Raw genomic sequence first — 19,294 nt, forward strand, 5'->3', positions numbered from 1 at the left:
GCAGACACCATGAGAGATCCTTTTGAAAGAATTAAAGCCAGGTCTCCAGTTTGCACAATCAAAAAAACATGTCAACATTCAACTTTTTTTTGGAAGTGGCTCTTGGAATATTTCAGTACAATCCACTGGATATCTAGAAGACAGATCCACATTGGTAGATCCGGCAAAGGAACGTCACAGCCGATTGGGTTCCTACAACATTACTTTTCTTTCCTCCCTAGAAAGAATATCACAGGGAATTACAGTTCAGGCAAACACGTGTCAATACCAGCCCCGTGTCAATAAATCAATGGAGTCGTAACTCCAAAATACTTCTTTTGCGAGTTCGATTGCTTTCGCGCTCAGAATCCGACTAAACTAATGATTGGGTGGAAAACTTACCTAATTGTAGATAGATTAGATTAGTCTGAGGGCATAAATAAAGGCACGACCTTAGGTACGGGGGCATTGTCCAATGTCAAAGACCAATTTCGCTAGTTTGTAAAATATCAACAAATAAATTTTTGAAAGAAAGAAACGATTGAAGAGCTCTTGGTAGCTGCCCTACTGTAAATTCTACTAAAATTTATAATTCTGTTTCATAAATAAATATTTTTACTGTTCCGATTGAGGAGCGTTACCGTCACGTTGTATTTTTTGCGTTCACGTATATTTCGATTGCACGACGAGACGGTTATTAGGTTTGGTTTTGTAGGTAGGTAACTAAATATACGGCATATTTTGAATAAAATAAAAACTCGTTTGATTAAAGAAAATAATATATTGAATAGTTTACAATAAAATCTCATGGCACCACATCAAGGCACATCCGATCAGAATCACTCACAAACGTAACTACGTATTTACAATTAATTGACGCAATGTTTACAAACGTTTACTTACAATGAAAATATACTTTTGAAGTGACAGACTAGAGGGTATTACAATTTTAGAGCTGATTTTGTTTACATTTGACTTAAAATCTTTTAAACAAATCTAGGAAAAATGACGTTTCGGTGTTCACTTTGCATAATTTCAAAATGATGCTATGATCCCCATATCGCGATAGAGACATGGTTTTATTTAAATATTACACTGATATTATCATATTTTACAATGTTAAATTACAAGATGAAAATACAAGAGTAAAATCCATTCCGCCAAATTAATATGATGTCCCAAAACCGTTTTGATCTTAAGATTTTTGTCTAGATGTAAATAAAATTACGACTCTACAAGTAGAAATTATCCAATTCAAGAATTCGTTTAAGTTTTATATATTTTTTGCGTCAAGAAAGTTATTTCGTTGTGTTCATCGAAGCTTAATACTGACCTACGGTACAATAAATTAATACTACACGCATAAAATTGTATAAAATCATCACTGCAATGTTTGTACGTTATTTTATATACAAAATCACAAGTTGCCTTATGTTCCCAAATACACTGATTTCGATGGAACAAAACACGAAATGCTTAAAATAATTTTATAATACCTATGGTTTTAAACCATAACTGTATTTATGCAATCGTGTACTATCTCCAATCAAGGAATACTCACATGAAACGTCAATTTTGAATGATTTTTTTAAGTAGGATGTTAGCAAAATTTTAAGTACGTTGTAGCAAAATAAGCGTTTTGTTTTGTCCATCGAAGAAGGTATCTTAATCTTAACACACCTTTATTAAATTATTAATGTATTTTAAAAAGTACATTGTGCGTTTTTCATAATTTAAAATTCACATAAACTATATTTATTTCGTAGGTAATTAATGACAAACAAAACTATTTTACATAACACCTGCAAAATAGTTTTATTTAACATTCAATTTCATTACGGCTTATAATAACATTAGTAAATTGGTATTATTAATAAAATAATGTGATGTTTGGAATACATTTTAATTCGTTTTTTAAAATTAACTTTCACTATCGAAAATTAAATAAAAAAATAAATTCTCGTTGCCAGAACGGAACAACGCAACAATATTAATTACGTAAAATCATACGAAATGCCTTAAAAATAGAATAACAAATAGCCTAATTACATTTATTAATAAGAACTAGCATCATCACTTCTAATAAGTTATATTATATTAACATATTTCTTTAAAACTAGACTACCATCACGATAAAAGCAAAAATAACGAAGTTTTACGTGAAATTCAACAAATGTTCATATTTTATTACTTTTTTTTTCATGTGAGAAATTTTATTTCACTAGGCACTTAATAATCACAAGTAGAAATTACATTGACATTATTGTATTTACTGTTCAGGTTGGGTTTTAGAAGGGTGAAGTTTTTTATTTCATACCCGATTTATTTTTGTTTTAAAGGCTGATTTACACGTATTAAGTAGTTTACAACATTTTAACTTAATTTTAAATGATGAAATTACATCGTATTTTTTTAACTTAATTTTAAGTCTATGTCCAAACGTCAAGCTCTTGTTATAGATGACCCACGCTGAACTGTTCCACCAAACTCAATGACAGGGGGGCGCTACCATAGTTCAACTATATGGCTTCCAATATGGCAAAAATCGGAACCAGCGATCCGGTATTGACGGTGGCGCCCCGCTGTCAATGTCATGGATAGGACAGTTCAGTATTTTGGAACTATACTATGAAACTGCTTGTCAAAGTGTGTCAAGTGACAAGCCCCGCCCAAAAAATTAGTTAAAATGTAGTTACCTACTTATCTAATTAATACGTGTAAATCAGCCTTAAGGTAAGCCGCTGGATAACAGGCTTTCAACCGACCAATGTACCTATTAGGAGAGGCATATGTCCCGCAGTGATGGCATCATTCGCTTACGCCTTCATCACTTCTTCTAGCGTGTTGCTACGCGCGTGGAGACGCGGGATGGTATGTAATAACATTATGCGCGTGCGTGAAAGGCGATAACCAATCTGGAAACTAATGAACCTGTGTTCAGCAACGGACGTCCTGAACTTGGAAGATGACGTCATCAGCTCCGCTATGATCGTGCTATGCGCGCGCCGAGGCCGGGTGGTAGGTGATGACGTTGTGCGCGTGCGTGAAGGGCGCCTCAAACCAATCTGGAAACTAATGGACAGAATGGAAGATGACGTCATCCGCTTACGTCTACGCCGCTATCTTCGTGCTATGCGCGCGCGGACGCAGGATGGTATGTGATGACGTTGTGCGCGTGCGTGAAGGGCACGTCCTAATGGACGAACGGATGTCCTGGATTTGCAAGATGCCGTCACCCGCTTACGTCTACGCCGCTATCTTCGTGCTACGCGCGCGCGAACGCCGGATGGTAGGTGATGACGTTGTGCGCGTGCGTGAAAAGCGTCTCAAACCAAATTTGACATCCTGAATTAGGATGGAAGATGACGTCATTTGCTCACGTGTTCATCACTAGCGTGTCGCTACGCGCGCGCCGAGGCCGGGTGGTATGTGATGACGTTGTGCGCGTGCGTGAAGGGCGCGGGCGAGGCGGAGGCGTATGTCCACCTGTAGATGTCCTGTCACTAATGCATGATGCAGGCTTTCAACTGACCAATCTAGATACTTTTGGAAGAGGCTTATATTCAGCAGTGATAGCATCATCTGCTTACTTCCACGGCAGCTCCGCTATCTTCGTGCTACATGCGCGCAGACGCGGGATCGTATGTGATGACGTTGTGCACGTACGTGAAAAACGCCTCAAACCAATCTGGAAACTAATGATGTCACCCGCTCACGTCTCCATCACTAGCGTGTTGCTACGCGCGCGCGGAAGCCGGATGGTATGTGATGACGTTATGCGCGTGCGTGAAATGCGCCTCAAACTAATGGACCTATCTATATTCAACAATGGACGTCCTGAATTAGAATGGAAGATGAAGTGAAAGGCGCCTCTAACTCACCTAGACACTACTGGGCGAGGTGTATCTTCAGCTGTGGACGTCCTTTCCCTAAAATAATAAGGTAAGCCGCTGGATCCAGGCTCTCTAGATACTTTTAAAAGAGGGTTATGTCCAGCAGTGATGGCATCATCTGCTTACGTCCACGTGGCCTATTCTATCATCGTGCTATGCGCGTAAACGAATTTGAAAGGAAGATGGCGTCACTCGCTCACGTGTTCATCACCAGCGTGTCGCTACGCGCGCGCAGACGCGGGGTGGTAGGTGATGACGTTGTGCGCGTGCGTGAAGGGCACGTCCTAATGGACGAACGGATGTCCTGGATTTGCAAGATGACGTCATCCGCTTACGTCTACGCCGCTATCTTCGTGCTACGCGCGCGCCGAAGCCGGGTGGTATGTGATGACGTTGTGCGCATGGGTGAAGGGCGCAGGTTTTCAACTGACCAATCTAGATACTTTTAGAAGAGGCTTATGTTCAGCAGTGATGGCGTCATCTGCTTACTTCCACGGCAGTTCCGCTGTCTTCGTGCTACGCGCGCGCGGACGCCGGGTGGTATGTGATGACGTTGTGCGCGTGCGTGAAGGGCGCGTGCGTGGGCGCGGGCGAGGCGGCGGCGGGCAGCTGCAGCGCGCGCGTCTTGCCGCCGAGCGTGCAGCGAGTGGTGGCGCCGCTTTCCACTTCGACAGAGAGCTCGGTGCCTTTTAACCTGGGGAATGGGTTATAAGTTAGAAAATCTATATCTATCTATATAAATAAAAATGAATTGCTGTTCGTCTATACAGGGTGTTACGTAAATGGGTATATGAGCCGACACTAGCCCATGTTAACATGGTCATATAAATGGTATGGTGAAGTCAAAAAACTGATATCTGCATTTTAATTATTTTAATTTTCATACAAATCGGATTTTATAAAATTTATTTTGTATGAAAATAAAAAAAAATAAAATGATGATATCAAATTTCTAACTTCACCATACCATTTATATGACCATGTTATCATGGGCTAGTGTCGGCTCATATACCCATTTACCTAACACCCTGTATAAATAAAAATGAATTGCTGTTCGTTAGTCTGATTAAAACTCGAGAACGGCTGGGCCGATTAAGCTGATTTTGGTTTTAAAATGTTTGTCGTAGTCCAGGGTAGGTCTAAACGGTGAGCAAATAAGGAAAAATTGCGATGACTTATTTATTGCCTTTAAGGCGGAACAGAGTTCGCCGGGTCAGCTAGTATACAATAAAACAGTGTCTGCGGGTTACTTTAACCCAGTGTTTTTCAACCTTTTTCATGACACAGCCCCCTAGTATGAAAAAATATTTTGCGACTCCCCCCGACCGCTCGCTTTTTTTTTTCATGCATTTTATAACAAAGATGTTGTAGGAACCGAAAATTTCAACCCATAAGTACAACATTTTAAGCATTTGCATAATTAGATTTCGGATAAATCTATCTTTATAACTTTACTGTTTCAGGTAGTTTTTACGACCTCTCGCGACCGCCCTATGGAGGCATAGCTACTCCCCAGGGGATCGCAACCCACAGGTTGCAAAACACTGCTTTAACCTTAAGTGACAACTTTGGCTCAAAACAAAAGTTGGTTGCGAGATAGTGTGCTCAATTTCAATACATTTTTGTTAAGCCAAAGTTGTTGTTGTAAAAATCTACGGTAGTCTTAACTCGAGACTGAGACAGGAAAGCGCCGTTACCCAATTTTAAGCATCAGTTTGCGAGCGAACCCTAGAAAAAAATAAGGAGACAGAGAACCAAGTTCAATAACGATAGCAGTGTCTCGTCTCAGTCAGTCACTTGTCTCGGTTGTTTATATCTTTTGGTGACGAGAACGAAGACATCAACCAAGTGAAATAAAACCCTTCATCATCATCATTTCAACCATAGGAACTGCTGAACACAGGCCTCCCCTAATGCTTTCCATGTTGACCGATTGGTAGGGACCTGCATCTAGCACCTTCCTGCTACCTTTATGTAAAGCCTGGTCCGTGCGACCGTCCGCAGTGTGTGCGCGAGCGCGACAGCAACATAATTACGCGGGAGCGATAAGGATGGGTAGCTTGGGGTCATTGGACAAAATTCTACGTGCTCACGGACCAGGCTTTAGTCGGTCCACCTTGTGAGTGGGCGTCGAAACCGAATAAAACCAGGGATGTTATGGATATCCGTAACCGAAACAATCGGATATCCGAAATAAAAAAATATCCGTAACCGAAACCGATTCAAAAGTTAAAAGGATAAAGTAAAGGCGGAGTTTAAATCTTAATATTTTAAACATTTGTTAGCATCATAGGTACCGTCATTATCATAGTACATAAAGTGGTTATGTGGGTCGCGCAGCATCTTGCATTGAATTTTACCTTTTTAAGACTTCTAATATCCGTAACCGAAATTATCCGAAACTTTCGGATAATCCGAAATGATTTACTATCCGTAACCGTATCCATAACTGAAACTTCATATCCATAACATCCCTGAATAAAACCTTGCTCCTATTGAATTACAACCCACATTCCCATGTCCCAGGTATACTCACATCTTGTACCGGTTGGCGAGCACGCCGACCAGTTCTCCCAGCAGGTCGGCCCGCGGCGCCACCAGCCCCACCACCAGGTCGTTGTTGGCCGCCGGCACGCTGACCACCACCAGCTGCGCGTCCGAGCTCATCACGCGGACCGCGCCAATCTGAAGGTAACGATGCATTTTAGAAAGAAAGAAAGAAAAAATATTTATTTGACAATCAATAAAAGTACAAAAACAACGGAGAGAAAAGAGGAAAAAAATGTTGCCAAAGAGGTCACCCACTCAGCTGACATTTTACTGCCAAGTGCCAAGTCACTGGTTTTCAGTGGGTACCTTGTACGCAGGGGCAAAAAGTATGACGTATAATAATAAATTAAAATTCACATTAAAATAAAAATTACAATAAGTTCAGTTTTAATAACTTAGGAGATCTGCCGTCGAGGCACGATGCACGATACTTGTCCGGGGCACGATGCACGGGTCATTTTTTAAACCCGCATAGCGTTCGCCCTGACTGAGCAGCGGCAAAGAACAACTTTAACCCGCTACGGCGGACCGGGGGTCAGAGGTCTTCCACTTTTGTTTAGTGATGCGTGACAAATTGGTGTTGAAAACTGATACGGCGATTTAAAACCGTACGTTAACTTTGCTATGGGTACTATTTGGTTTCGAATGGTGCTGAACAGAGACTGCCAAGTAACCTAAGGCCTGGTGAAATACTGGGCCCTGACTAAAATCATTACGTTTATCATTTCATCTTTAAGACATCGACTACTGATATACGCCACTTGTGCATATTATAGACTATTTATGGGCTGAGCGATAGGGTACACAGCATTAGTGTTGGGAATCTGACATCTGTAAGAGTGACTTACCTCAGTAATAGGCGTGGGTTTCTTCAGCGGCTTGAAGGTGTTGGCATCAAGCTTGAACACAGCGGTCTCGGTTACAAGCAGGCAGCGCTCTGCCAGCTTGTTGAAGCGGTTGAACTTGTGCACGCGGCACGAGAACAACGCGCGACCACACTGCTGCGACTTTTGCAGCGTCGTCAGCGCTGATTTGTATAGGGCTGGGGAAAGATAACCTTATTATAAACTTCATTTATTTTCACGTCACACTGCATAACTGTTTATTAAATTAGGGCTATCGTTTTAGCGCTCATTAGTGTGCTTATTTATTAGTTTTACCGTAGTACCTACTTGTTATTATTCTGTGGTTTTAGTATTTGAATTGATGGTGGCGCCCTCTTGCAAATGTCATAAACAAAACAACTTCTTCATTGTTCATGGCGGTGAACTTGTGCATTTTCGCCAATTTTGCTAAAACCCGTATGTGATGGTGGCGCCCTCTATTTACTTTTTTTTTTCTTTTAATATTGTATTTTTTTATTTTGTTTTTCTCTTTTGTTTGTTTTTTGTGTATTGTCTCATCTCATGTTTGTTTCCAGCTCTCTCCAAAAATGGTCACCGCAGAATAACAGCGTCGTGTTCTGGTTTTATTTACCACTCCAGAGCATGACACATGCTGAGCGGTGGCCAATTTTGGTTCTAACTTGTACTTGTTTTTTGTTATCTGATTCTGTGTGTTATATTTTAAGTTGGAACCAAATAAATGTTTTTCTTTCTTTCTTTCTTTCTATTGCGGGTTTGCATTGAACGTAGTCGCTAGCGAGTGCGTCAAAAAATCTATGAAGATTTTAGTTCTTGAAAGTATCCACTAGGGACGCTGTACAATCCACCATACATTTTATGTCATTTTTACGCAGTCGCTAGCGATGACGTTTGATGTAAATTCGCACTAAGCCCCCAGTTGGCGCCATTGTAGAGTAAGGTTGCCTTCACTGCTAGCAGAGTAAATACAAATGAGTAGGTCATCTTCATAGAAACGCCCGAGCGCGGTTTGTATGTGAGCGCGCCAATACGTATGCGGCGCGCACGCACACACTGACTAAATTTAGCGGGGTGTGCTGAATTTTGACAGTGTGTGCGTGCGCGCCGAATGCAAACCGCGCTCGGTGCGTTTCTATGAAGATGACTTACTCATTTGTATTTACTCTGCTGCTAGTGTCGAAGACAATGACGCCAATTGGTGAACGCTAAAGCGGTAGGAGGACTATCGCATTCGCACTCAGCAGGATGGCGCCACCGTATAGTAGGGTCATTTTAATAGTCAACGGTCCCAACCGTTAAATATAAAAGCGATAGCATACTCATGTTCCGGGAAATTATGTGGGTCAGTGCTGTTTAAATTATGCTGGCGACTAAGCCTAGGCGCAGACTGCCGACTTTTAGTTGGCCGATAGTTGGGCCCAATTCTAATTTGTATAAAGAATCTGCCGATACCAATGTGCGCACTTTCATACCTGTCCATGGTGATTAAAAGCCCAAACCAATTATCGGTGGACAAAAAGTCTGTAGTCTGCGACTAGGCTAATGCTTCAACCACACCAACCGACCTATGACAGTTCACGCGACCTGTCATTGGCCTTTGATCGCGCCGGCGATGGCGATCTGCACGCGTTGGTGTAGTTGAAGCTTTACTGTAGATTTTTGATGTACAGGAGTTGCAACGATAGATACAAGAGGTAAAGCCTGGTCCGTGAGCACGTAGAATTTTGTCCAATGACCCCAAGCTACCCATCGTTATCGCTCGCGCGTAATTATATTGCTGTCGCGACTGTGCGACGGGCGCCCGCAGTGAGTGTGCGAGCGCGACAGCAACATAATTACGCGCGAGCAATAAGGATGGGTAGCTTGGGGTCATTGGACAAAATTCTACGTGCTGACGGACCAGGCTTTAGAGGAAGTAGTTTCGTAGACACTCACCGCACTTGGCGTTGTAGTTGTCATCAGCTAAGTAGTCGCCCAGCCACTGCCGGCCCGCGCCCCATTCTGCTCGTCGTCCGCGCAGCGCGCTTGCTGCGCAAATCTTCATCTGTGGACAACGTTCATTGGTTATGGACTAAAGTCTTAAAAAATAAGGCTGGTTTTAGTGTCACGCGGATCGTCAGCGCGGATCGCTCCGCACAGCCGATCTGTATGAACTGCTAGGGAGCGAGCGGTTCCTGCGGACCGCATTACTCTAAAACGCTCCCTAGAAGTTTATACAGATCGGCCATGTGGAGCGGATCCGCACTGGACGGTCCGCGTGACACTAAAACCAGCCTAAGGGTCAACAGGATGGAAACAAAAGAAGTTAATCCAAATATTGGCGGGGCACAATAAGGAGTAGTTGCTGTTGGAACAAAAATTTTTGAGTGGCGACCACGCACCGGAAAACGCAATGTGCACAAGCCTCCATTTAGAATACCGACCATCCGGTGACGAAGAGCACTTGGACACGAGCAGCACAAGAACTGGAAATACTGGTTTCCACAACGACCGGCCTGCGTTGTCTCCAAGACCTATTTCCAGATATGGACGTCCCTTAGCTGAAATGGTAGGAAAGTAACTGTACCTTTAGTTGTGGCCACTGATCCCTAGGGATAGGCTTGTGCGTGGGATACACTCTCCAGCGGCTGTAAGCGGCTTGTAACAGCGGCACGTTAAGACTGCGCGGGCCACTGTTTGATGACGCCGCATTCTGCAACTCGGCTTTATATCTCCGTACTCGCTATACCTTGAGCTATATGTATGGTGGGAAATGGTAAGAAAGTAACTCTACCTTTAGCTGTGGCCACTGGTCCCTAGGGATAGGCTTGAGCGTGAGGTAAGCCCTCCAGCGGCTGTAAGCGGCTTGTAACAGCGGCACGTTAAGACTGCGCGGGTCACTGTTTGATGACGCCGCACTCAGTAACTCGGCTTTATATCTCCGTACTCGCTATACCTTTAGCTATGTGTGGTGGGAAATGGTAAGAAAGTAAATCTACCTTTAGTTGAGGCCACTGATCCCTAGGGATAGGTTTGAGCGTGAGGTAGGCTCTCCAGCGGCGGTAGGCAGCCTGTAACAGCGGCACGTTAAGACTGCGCGGGCCACTGTTTGATGACGTCGCACTCTCTAACTCGGGCTTTATATCTCCGTACTCGCTATATCTTTAGCTAAGTGTGGTGAGAAATGGTAAAAAGTAACTCTACCTTTAGCTGTGGCCACTGATCACTAGGGATAGGTTTGAGCGTGAGGTAGGCCCTCCAGCGACGGTAGGCAGCCTGTAACAGCGGCACGTTAAGGCGACGCGGGCCACTGTTTGATGACGCCGCATTCTGCAACTCGGCTTTATATCTCCGTATTTATTATACCTTTAGCTAAGTGTGGTGGGAAATGGTAAGAAAGTAAATCTAAAGCCTCGCACACTCACTGCGGGCGCCCGTCGCACAGTCGCGACAGCAACATAATTACGCGCGAGCGATAGGGATGGGTAGCTTGGGGTCATTGGACGGGATTCTACGTGCTCACGGACCAGGCTTTACCTTTAGCTGTGGCCACTGATCCCTAGGGATAGGTTTGAGCGTGAGGTAGGCCCTCCAGCGACGGTAGGCAGCCTGTAACAGCGGCACGTTAAGCCGACGCGGGCCACTGTTTGATGACGCCGCACTCAGTAACTCGGCTTTATATCTCCGTACTCGCTATACCTTTAGCTATAGTCTGGTCTGCGAACACGTAGAATTTTGTCCAATGACCCCAAGCTACCCATCCTTATTGCTCGCGCTCGGGCTTTAGGTATAATGGGAAATGGTAAGAAAGTAACTACCTTGAGCTGCGGCCATTGATCCCTAGGTATGGGTTTGAGCGTGAGGTAGGCTCGCCAGCGGCGGTAGGCAGCCTGTAACAGCGGCACGTTAAGCCGACGCGGCGGCGCGGGCCACTGCTTTATGACGCCGCGGTAGCGTTGTAACTGTGTTTGTAGCTCGGCTATGTATCTTCGGACGCGATACCGTCTGTGAGGAAACAATGTTAAATTATTAATTTAAAATATCAGAAAGAGCATTACAATCAATCCACATGTAACAAAGGCAAATGCCTTATGGTTTAATTATGACATGGTCCAAAATAAACACTAAATTAGTAGTGGGAAGGTAACATCTATCGCAAAATTAGTGAAAACTGGAGTAAATAGTTTTACGTCTTAATACTGCACGTCATAAAGCTGAAGTACGGCCAACGAGAAGCGATACCAAATGTAAACAAACCTAATGTCATGGGTGAACCCGTCTGACTTTGACATATTTTAGCGGGAGAACGAGACGTTACGACAAATACATAAGATGGGAAGAGACAGAATATATTGTCAACTCTAGAGTCGTATCGACCTTTTGTATCGCTGCTAGTTGGCCGGATTTTACCATAAATCTGCAAGGGACCAGGGTGGTGACAAAATTATGCTAACTTAGTCATAGAACTAGATCGATCATAGGATCCACCTCTTTTCCTTTATTCAATGAAACAACCTCCGAAACATTCTGAATGTTACACTTTTATAATAAGAACCATTTTACTCACTTCCAGGCGTTGTATATGGTGAGCGCTGCCTTGAGTTTCCTGTATCGGATGCGCGCGAGTGTGCCGCGCCATAACTTCTGCAGAAGCGTCACGATGGACGGGATCAGTTCCGCTCGGGCCGCTTCTAAGCCGTGGAGGGTCTTCGCCGATCTGTGGAGAAAAGGTGAAATGAAAACAACATCCTTCTATTTTATGACCTCTACAAATTCCAAAAGAATCAGCCGGGACTATTCCCACCTCTCGCTCCCACCGCTGCACCTTCTGTGTAGCCAGGATCTACGGCTTGACAGCCATTAAAAACCCGACCAGTAAAGGTCAAGTTTCTCCCGGGAGAAAGTTTAGAATAAGAATCAGTCGTATTGCCAATAAAAACGGAGCGCGGGAGCTGTTCGAAAGACGCTAAAATTTGAGGATTCTCTTCTTGATGACTGAGCATTGTTCGCGACCTTGTTTCTCATGCTAATAAGATTCATTTTACACTGCTTACCTGATAAACAACTTAGTATGTCCGAACTGGACATCAGTAAGCTGTAGATCCCTCGCTAGAACCATGACAGCATCTCTAGTGCTGTCCCCTCTGAAGTTGGGCCAGGTGTGCTGGCTGAGTGTCTTGTAGCGGTGCAGGAAGCTGTCATATTACTGACCTAATTCCTACTGTAATAAAGCTCATTTTGCTTACCTGATGAACAGCTTAGTGTGCCCAAACTGAACATCAGTGAGCTGTTAGATCTCTCGCCAGAACCATGACAGCATCTCTAGTGCTGTTTCCTTTGAAGTTGGGCTAGGTGTATTGACTGAGCATCGTTCGCGACCTTATTCCTATACTAATAGAGGTCATTTTCAGTGAGCTGTAGATCGATCCCTCGCTAGCACCATAACCGCATCTCTAGTACTATCCCGTCTGAAGTTGGGCCAGGTGTACTGGCTGAGCATCATTCGCGACCTCATTACTATGCCAATAAAGCTTATTATGCTCACCTAATAAATAACTTGGTGTGTCCAAACTGAACATCAGTGAGCTGTAGATCCCTCGCTAGCGCCATGACGGCATCTCTAGTGCTGTCTCCTCGGAAGTTGGGCCAGGTGTACTGGCTGAGCATCTTATAATAACGGTGCAAGAAGCTGTAACACTAAAGCCCTTATTGCTATTGTAATAAAGTTCATTTTGCTTACCTGATGAACAGCTTAGTGTGTCCAAACTGAACATCAGTGAGCTGTAGATCCCTCGCTAGCGCCATGACGGCATCTCTAGTGCTGTCCCCTCTGAAGTTGGGCCAGGTGTGCTGGCTGAGCATCTTATAACGGTGCAAGAAGCTGTAACACTACCGCCCTTATTGCTATTGCAATAAAGCTCATTTTGCTTACCTGATGAACAACTTGGTGTGTCCGAACTAGACGTCTGTCAATTTCAGGTCCCTCGCTAGCACCATAACAGTGTCTCGTGTTCTGTCTCCGCGGAAGTTGGGCCAGGTGTACCGGCGTAAAAAGCTGTCATGGTAGCGACCTTATTGCTATTGTAATAAAGCTTATTTTGTTTACCTGATGAACAACTTTGTGTGTCCAAACTGTACGTCTGTCAATTGCAGGTCTCTAGCCAGCACCATGACAGCATCTCTAGTGCTGTCCCCTCTGAATTTGGGCCAGGTGTACTGGCGTAAGAAGCTGTCATGTTAGAAACCTTATTCTAATATAAATAAAGTTCATTTTATACTGCTTACCTGATGAATAGCTTAGTGTGTCCAAACTGTACATCTGTCAATTGTAGGTCTCTTGCTAGCACCATGACAGCATGTCTAGTGCTGTCCCCTCGGAAGTTGGGCCAGGTGTACTGGCTGAGCATCTTGTAGCGGCGTAAGAAGCTGTAACGCTACCGCCCCTATTGCTATTGTAATAAAGCTTATTTTGCTTACCTGATGAATAACTTGGTGTGCCCAAACTGAACATCAGTGAGCTGTAGATCCCTCGCTAGCACCATGACGGCGTCTCTAGTGTTGTCCCCTCTGAAGTTGGGCCAGGTGTACTGGCTGAGCATCTTGTAGCCGCGCAAGTAGCTGTCATATAACTGACCTTATTGCTATTGTAATAAAGCTCATTTTGCTTACCTGATGAATAGCTTAGTGTGTCCAAACTGTACATCTGTTAGTTGTAGATCCCTCGCTAGCACCATAACAGCATCTGTAGTGCTGTCCCCTCTGAATTTGGGCCAGGTGTACTGGCGTAAGAAGTTGTCATGTTAGAAACCTTATTCTAATATAAATAAAGTTCATTTTATACTGCTTACCTGATGAATAGCTTAGTGTGTCCAAACTGAACATTAGTAAGTTGTAGATCCCTCGCTAGCACCATAACGGCGTCTCTAGTGCTGTCCCCTCTGAAGTTGGGTCAGGTGTGTTGACTGAGCATCTTGTAACGGCGCAGGAAGCTGTCATATTACCGACCTTATTCCTATTGTAATAAAGCTCATTTTGCCTACCTGATAAACAGCTTAGTATGTCCAAACTAGACGTCTGTTAATTGCAGGTCTCTTGCTAGCACCATAACAGCATCTCTAGTGTTGTCCCCCCTGAAGTTGGGCCAGGTGTACTGGCTGAGCATCTTGTAGCGGCGTAAGAAGCTGTCATATTACCGACCTTATTCCTATTGTAATAAAGCTCATTTAGCTTACCTAATGAACAGCTTAGTGTGTCCAAACTGTACATCAGTCAATTGCAGGTCCCTCGCTAGCACCATGACGGCGTCTCTAGTGTTGTCCCCTCGGAAGTTGGACCAGGCGTACGAAGCATCGCGACCTTATTTCTATACCAATAGAGGTCATTTTGCTTACCTGATGAACAGCTTAGTGTGCCTAAACTGAACATCCGTCAGCTGTAAATTCCTGGCCAACACCATAACAGCATCTCTAGTGCTGTCCCCTCTGAAGTTGGGTCAGGTGTATTGACTGAGCATCTTGTAACGGCGCAGGAAGCTGTCATATTACCGACCTTATTCCTATTGTAATAAAGCTCATATTACTTACCTGTTGAACAACTTAGTGTGTCCGAACTAGACGTCTGTCAATTTCAGGCCCCTCGCTAGCACCATAACAGTGTCTCGTGATCTGTCTCCGCGGAAGTTGGGCCAGGTGTACTGGCTGAGCATCTTGTAGCGGCGCAGGAAGCTGTAACGCTACCGCCCTTATTGCTATTGTAATAAAGCTCATATTGCTTACCTGTTGAACAACTTAGTGTGTCCGAACTAGACGTCTGTCAATTTCAGGTCCCTCGCTAGCACCATAACAGTGTCTCGTGATCTGTCTCCGCGGAAGTTGGACCAGTAGGCCTAAGATACGCGCCGTGATAACTTTTATAGACGTCAAAATGCCGTGATAACCGCTTATCGCGGCGCGCATCTTAGGCCTACAGGTGTACCGGCGTAAAAAGCTGTCATGGTAGCGACCTTATTGCTATTGTAATAAAGCTCATTTTGCTTACCTGATGAAAAGCTTAGTGTATCCAAACTGTACATCTGTCAATTGCAGGTCTCTAGCCAGAACCATGACAGCATCTCTAGTGCTGTCCCCTCTGAAGTTGGGCCAGGTGTGCTGGCTGAGTGTCTTGTAGCCGCGCAAGTAGCTGTCATATAACTGACCTTATTCCTATGTAATAAAGCTTATTTTGTTTACCTGATGAATAACTTAGTGTGTCCAAACTGAACATCAGTAAGCTGTAGATCCCTCGCTAGCACCATGACGGCGTCTCTAGTGTTGTCCCCTCTGAAGTTGGGCCAGGTGTGCTGGCTGAGCATCTTTTAACGGTGCAAGAAGCTGTAACGCTACCGCCCTTATTGCTATTGTAATAAAGCTCATATTGCTTACCTGTTGAACAACTTAGTGTGTCCGAACTAGACGTCTGTCAATTTCAGGTCCCTCGCTAGCACCATAACAGTGTCTCGTGATCTGTCTCCGCGGAAGTTGGACCAGTAGGCCTAAGATACGCGCCGTGATAACTTTTATAGACGTCAAAATGCCGTGATAACCGCTTATCGCGGCGCGCATCTTAGGCCTACAGGTGTACCGGCGTAAAAAGCTGTCATGGTAGCGACCTTATTGCTATTGTAATAAAGCTCATTTTGCTTACCTGATGAAAAGCTTAGTGTATCCAAACTGTACATCTGTCAATTGCAGGTCTCTAGCCAGAACCATGACAGCATCTCTAGTGCTGTCCCCTCTGAAGTTGGGCCAGGTGTGCTGGCTGAGTGTCTTGTAGCCGCGCAAGTAGCTGTCATATAACTGACCTTATTCCTATGTAATAAAGCTCATTTTGCTTACCTGATGAATAGCTTAGTATGTCCAAACTGTACATCTGTCAATTGCAGGTCTCTAGCCAGAACCATGACAGCATCTCTAGTGTTGTCCCCTCTGAAGTTAGGCCAGGTATACTGGCTGAGCATCTTGTAGCGGCGCAGGAAGCGGTCGTATCGTTGCCGGGAAGCGAACCCGGCGCGACGCACGCGCACGTTCTCTACTAAGCCTAGGTAGGCTACTTGGTGGCGGACCTGCGAGAAGAATTATCAATCAAAGTATGGTAGTAAATACAAAAGTACATTACAAACTAGTCCGGTCGCCGAGCAGATAGAATTTCGTCCAATGACCCCAAACTACCCATCCTTATCGCTCGCGCGTAATTACATTGCTGCCGCGCTCGCACACTCACTGCGGCTGCCCGTCGCACAGTCGATGGGTAGCTTGGGGTCATTGGACGAACTTCTATCTGCTCGGCGACCGGACTTTAGACCATACCGAATACTGAGTATGTTTTAGTACTTGCATCACATATTATTATCATGATTTCTTTCACTCCCTGTTTTAGAAGCATTTACGTTAAAGGAACGAAGTACAAATTGGCTCTACAGTTGGCGACGATTCTAGATGTAAAGCGTCTAGCATGCGATTCAGTTTGATATCTTAGGACATATTGAGAATCAATAAATCACAGCCATTCATCTCTACGACAACAAAATAAGGTGCATATTCGCTGATGATCCCAGGTGTTAGGGACGACCAAGGACCACTTCTTCAAACATTGAACTCTACACTATATTGGGTATTTGACACCATTACCCAATAATTCTAAAACAAAACTTTAAAAAAAGGCACTTCATTCTGGTCTTAAAAACTTAATAAAATTTTAATAACATTTAAATTAAGATTTTTGGTTGCATTGCAATTGAAAAAAGTAGTTTCATTGAGTTGAGAAAATGACGTCACATGCTAGTATTGCCGTACAAAATCTATAGGACAGACTCGTTTTGACAGTTTTAAAAAGTACGTCAATTGATTGGTGGTGTCAAATACCCTATTGTAATAAGGTGCATATTCACTTACCAGCTGGTCGTCCCATGTATTTGGCGCCTGCAACGGGTTGGGTTTGACGCAGCGCACGTAGAAGGGTTCTTTACTTTGCAGCCCGGTGACTAACGCCGCCATCGAGTTGCGGAATAACGTAGCAGCTGATGGCGGTCGTTTTGATGTCTGAAAACCAAAAGAAACTATTGTAAATGCCTACAATTTTGAAATTTTAAACTAGTACATACAAATGATAAAACTGATCCAACGGTTTACAGTAATTCATTCACGTTTTACACTAACCACTAAGACCTAATGTGAATGCTAATGTGGTTATGCAATAAACGATTGAGTATTGAGTATTTAGTATCACTTTTGCAGATCTAGGACAAATAAGTCAAGAATCAATTATTTGGAAGCCACCAATTCCTCTACACTTATCCCAGCAATTGAACCATAATATAAAGATACATATTGAATCGAAGAGCTGATAATATTTAATGTTTGTTTCAGATGAGCCTGTCTACGGCTAGTAGAGGTTTCATGCACGCCACAAAGCTGTCTCCAGCTTTTTCATCCCGCCGCTGCCAGTTAACTAGAAATCATCATTCCATTGAACATATAACGTTACCTTCTGTATGTTGGTGCCGCCTTCAGGCCACATATCTGCGAGGGACCGGTTGGTCGAGGAGTGCAGCAGCCGCTTGAGGTCCTGCCATAGCGAGTCTTTGTTCTTGTCCATGAAGCCAGTGATCGCGTAAGTTACGTCACCGGCGTAGTGCCTGCGAAAGGTTTGATTGATAAATATGATGTTAATTTAGGCATGTGTTGAGTCAACGAGCTGTCATTGGAAAGAAAGACAATAAGCCTGACGCAGACCATCGATATTTCGTCTGCCGATAATTTAGTCGGGCAGTTGATCAGTATGGGCATGTATGAAGTGCGCACACTACACCTATTTGATTTGTTTGGCCGATTCTTCATACAATTTAAAATCGGGCACAACTATCGGCCAACTAAAAATCGGTGGTCTGCGTCTAGTCTTAACAGTTTGAAATGGTGAGCTAGAGTGACGAAACAGTTATAGCTTTTCACAAACTTCAGCGCCGGCCATTGATGCAAGCCGTATTGTACGAATCACGCATATACGTGACTATCTCCCGCCCGTGGCTTCGTCCGTGTAGACTAGGATGTCTCATTGGATCCCAGATCTATCGTTAGGAATTTTAGACATTATTTCTTAGCGCTTCGCGCGAGCTTTCTGTATCCCTCAGCGTAATCCGTTCAGTAGTTAAAGCTGTGTTGATAGAACCGTTCAGTCGATCTGCTGCCTTAAGACTAGGCGCAGACCATCGATTTTTAGTTGGCCGATAGTTGTGCCCGATTTTAAATTGTATGAAATATCGGCTAAATCAAATCGGTGTAATGTGCGCACTTCCATACATGCCCATACTGATCAACTACCCGACTAACTATCGGCCGACGAAAAATCGATGGTCTGCGCCTAGGCTAAGCCTTGTATCCTCTTGAGCATGCTCAGGCGAATGCAGTGGATACAGGGCTTTCTTTACATGTACCGACCTGCAAGCTTTCAAGAGGAGAGCGTATCTTTACCTTAAAGGCCGGCAACGCACCTGTAACGCCCCTGGGTCTGCGGGTGTCTATGGGCGACGGTAATCACTTACCATCAGGTGATCCGTCTGCTCGTTTGCCTCCTATCACATAAAAAAAATAAAAAAAAAAAAAAAAAACCACAAAAGCATATCTGTAACAGAAAACTCACGTAATCCTAAAGTCAACGCCGTGCTTGAGTTTCTTGTCGGCGGGCGCGAGCTGTCGCGATGTGTAGTGCTTGTGTCCACTCAGGCGCTTGTCCATAGCTTCCAGCAGTTGCTTGTCCGATATCTGCAGACGATTATCATCTTTAGTTACATGGTAAATACGAGACACATTTGAATAAAACTGTTAAATTTTTTGGCAAGTCTCAGCCTCAGAAAGACAAGTCTGTGACCAGTATGTGATGCCAGTGATGAAATACGAAATTGAGACGATGTCGCTTACTGTGGACGTCATAAGAAGGCTCAAGGTCACCCAAGGGGCTATAGATTGCTTTGTTTGGAGTTTCCCTGCGTTATTGAAT

At 44.0% G+C, this 19,294-nt stretch overlaps 1 protein-coding gene across 1 annotated transcript in view; it reads right to left on the reverse strand.

The window, feature by feature from the left end:
• Positions 1-740: 740 nt before the first annotated feature.
• The window catches only part of LOC135075661 (unconventional myosin ID), a 63,336-nt gene continuing 44,782 nt past the window's right edge, over positions 741-19,294 (reverse strand). Inside the window, exons 9-18 of the mRNA XM_063970078.1 lie at positions 18,938-19,059; positions 17,786-17,936; positions 17,194-17,340; positions 16,138-16,364; positions 11,832-11,981; positions 11,083-11,269; positions 9,221-9,329; positions 7,271-7,464; positions 6,409-6,557; positions 741-4,566 (exon numbers count right to left, since the gene is read on the reverse strand). Of these exons, the coding sequence (XP_063826148.1) occupies positions 4,389-4,566; positions 6,409-6,557; positions 7,271-7,464; positions 9,221-9,329; positions 11,083-11,269; positions 11,832-11,981; positions 16,138-16,364; positions 17,194-17,340; positions 17,786-17,936; positions 18,938-19,059 (1,614 nt within the window). The 3' untranslated portion in view covers positions 741-4,388. The remainder of the gene's footprint in view (positions 4,567-6,408; positions 6,558-7,270; positions 7,465-9,220; positions 9,330-11,082; positions 11,270-11,831; positions 11,982-16,137; positions 16,365-17,193; positions 17,341-17,785; positions 17,937-18,937; positions 19,060-19,294) is intronic.

Source organism: Ostrinia nubilalis, chromosome 10 (assembly GCF_963855985.1).
Source record: "Ostrinia nubilalis chromosome 10, ilOstNubi1.1, whole genome shotgun sequence".
Classification (NCBI taxonomy): domain Eukaryota; kingdom Metazoa; phylum Arthropoda; class Insecta; order Lepidoptera; family Crambidae; genus Ostrinia; species Ostrinia nubilalis.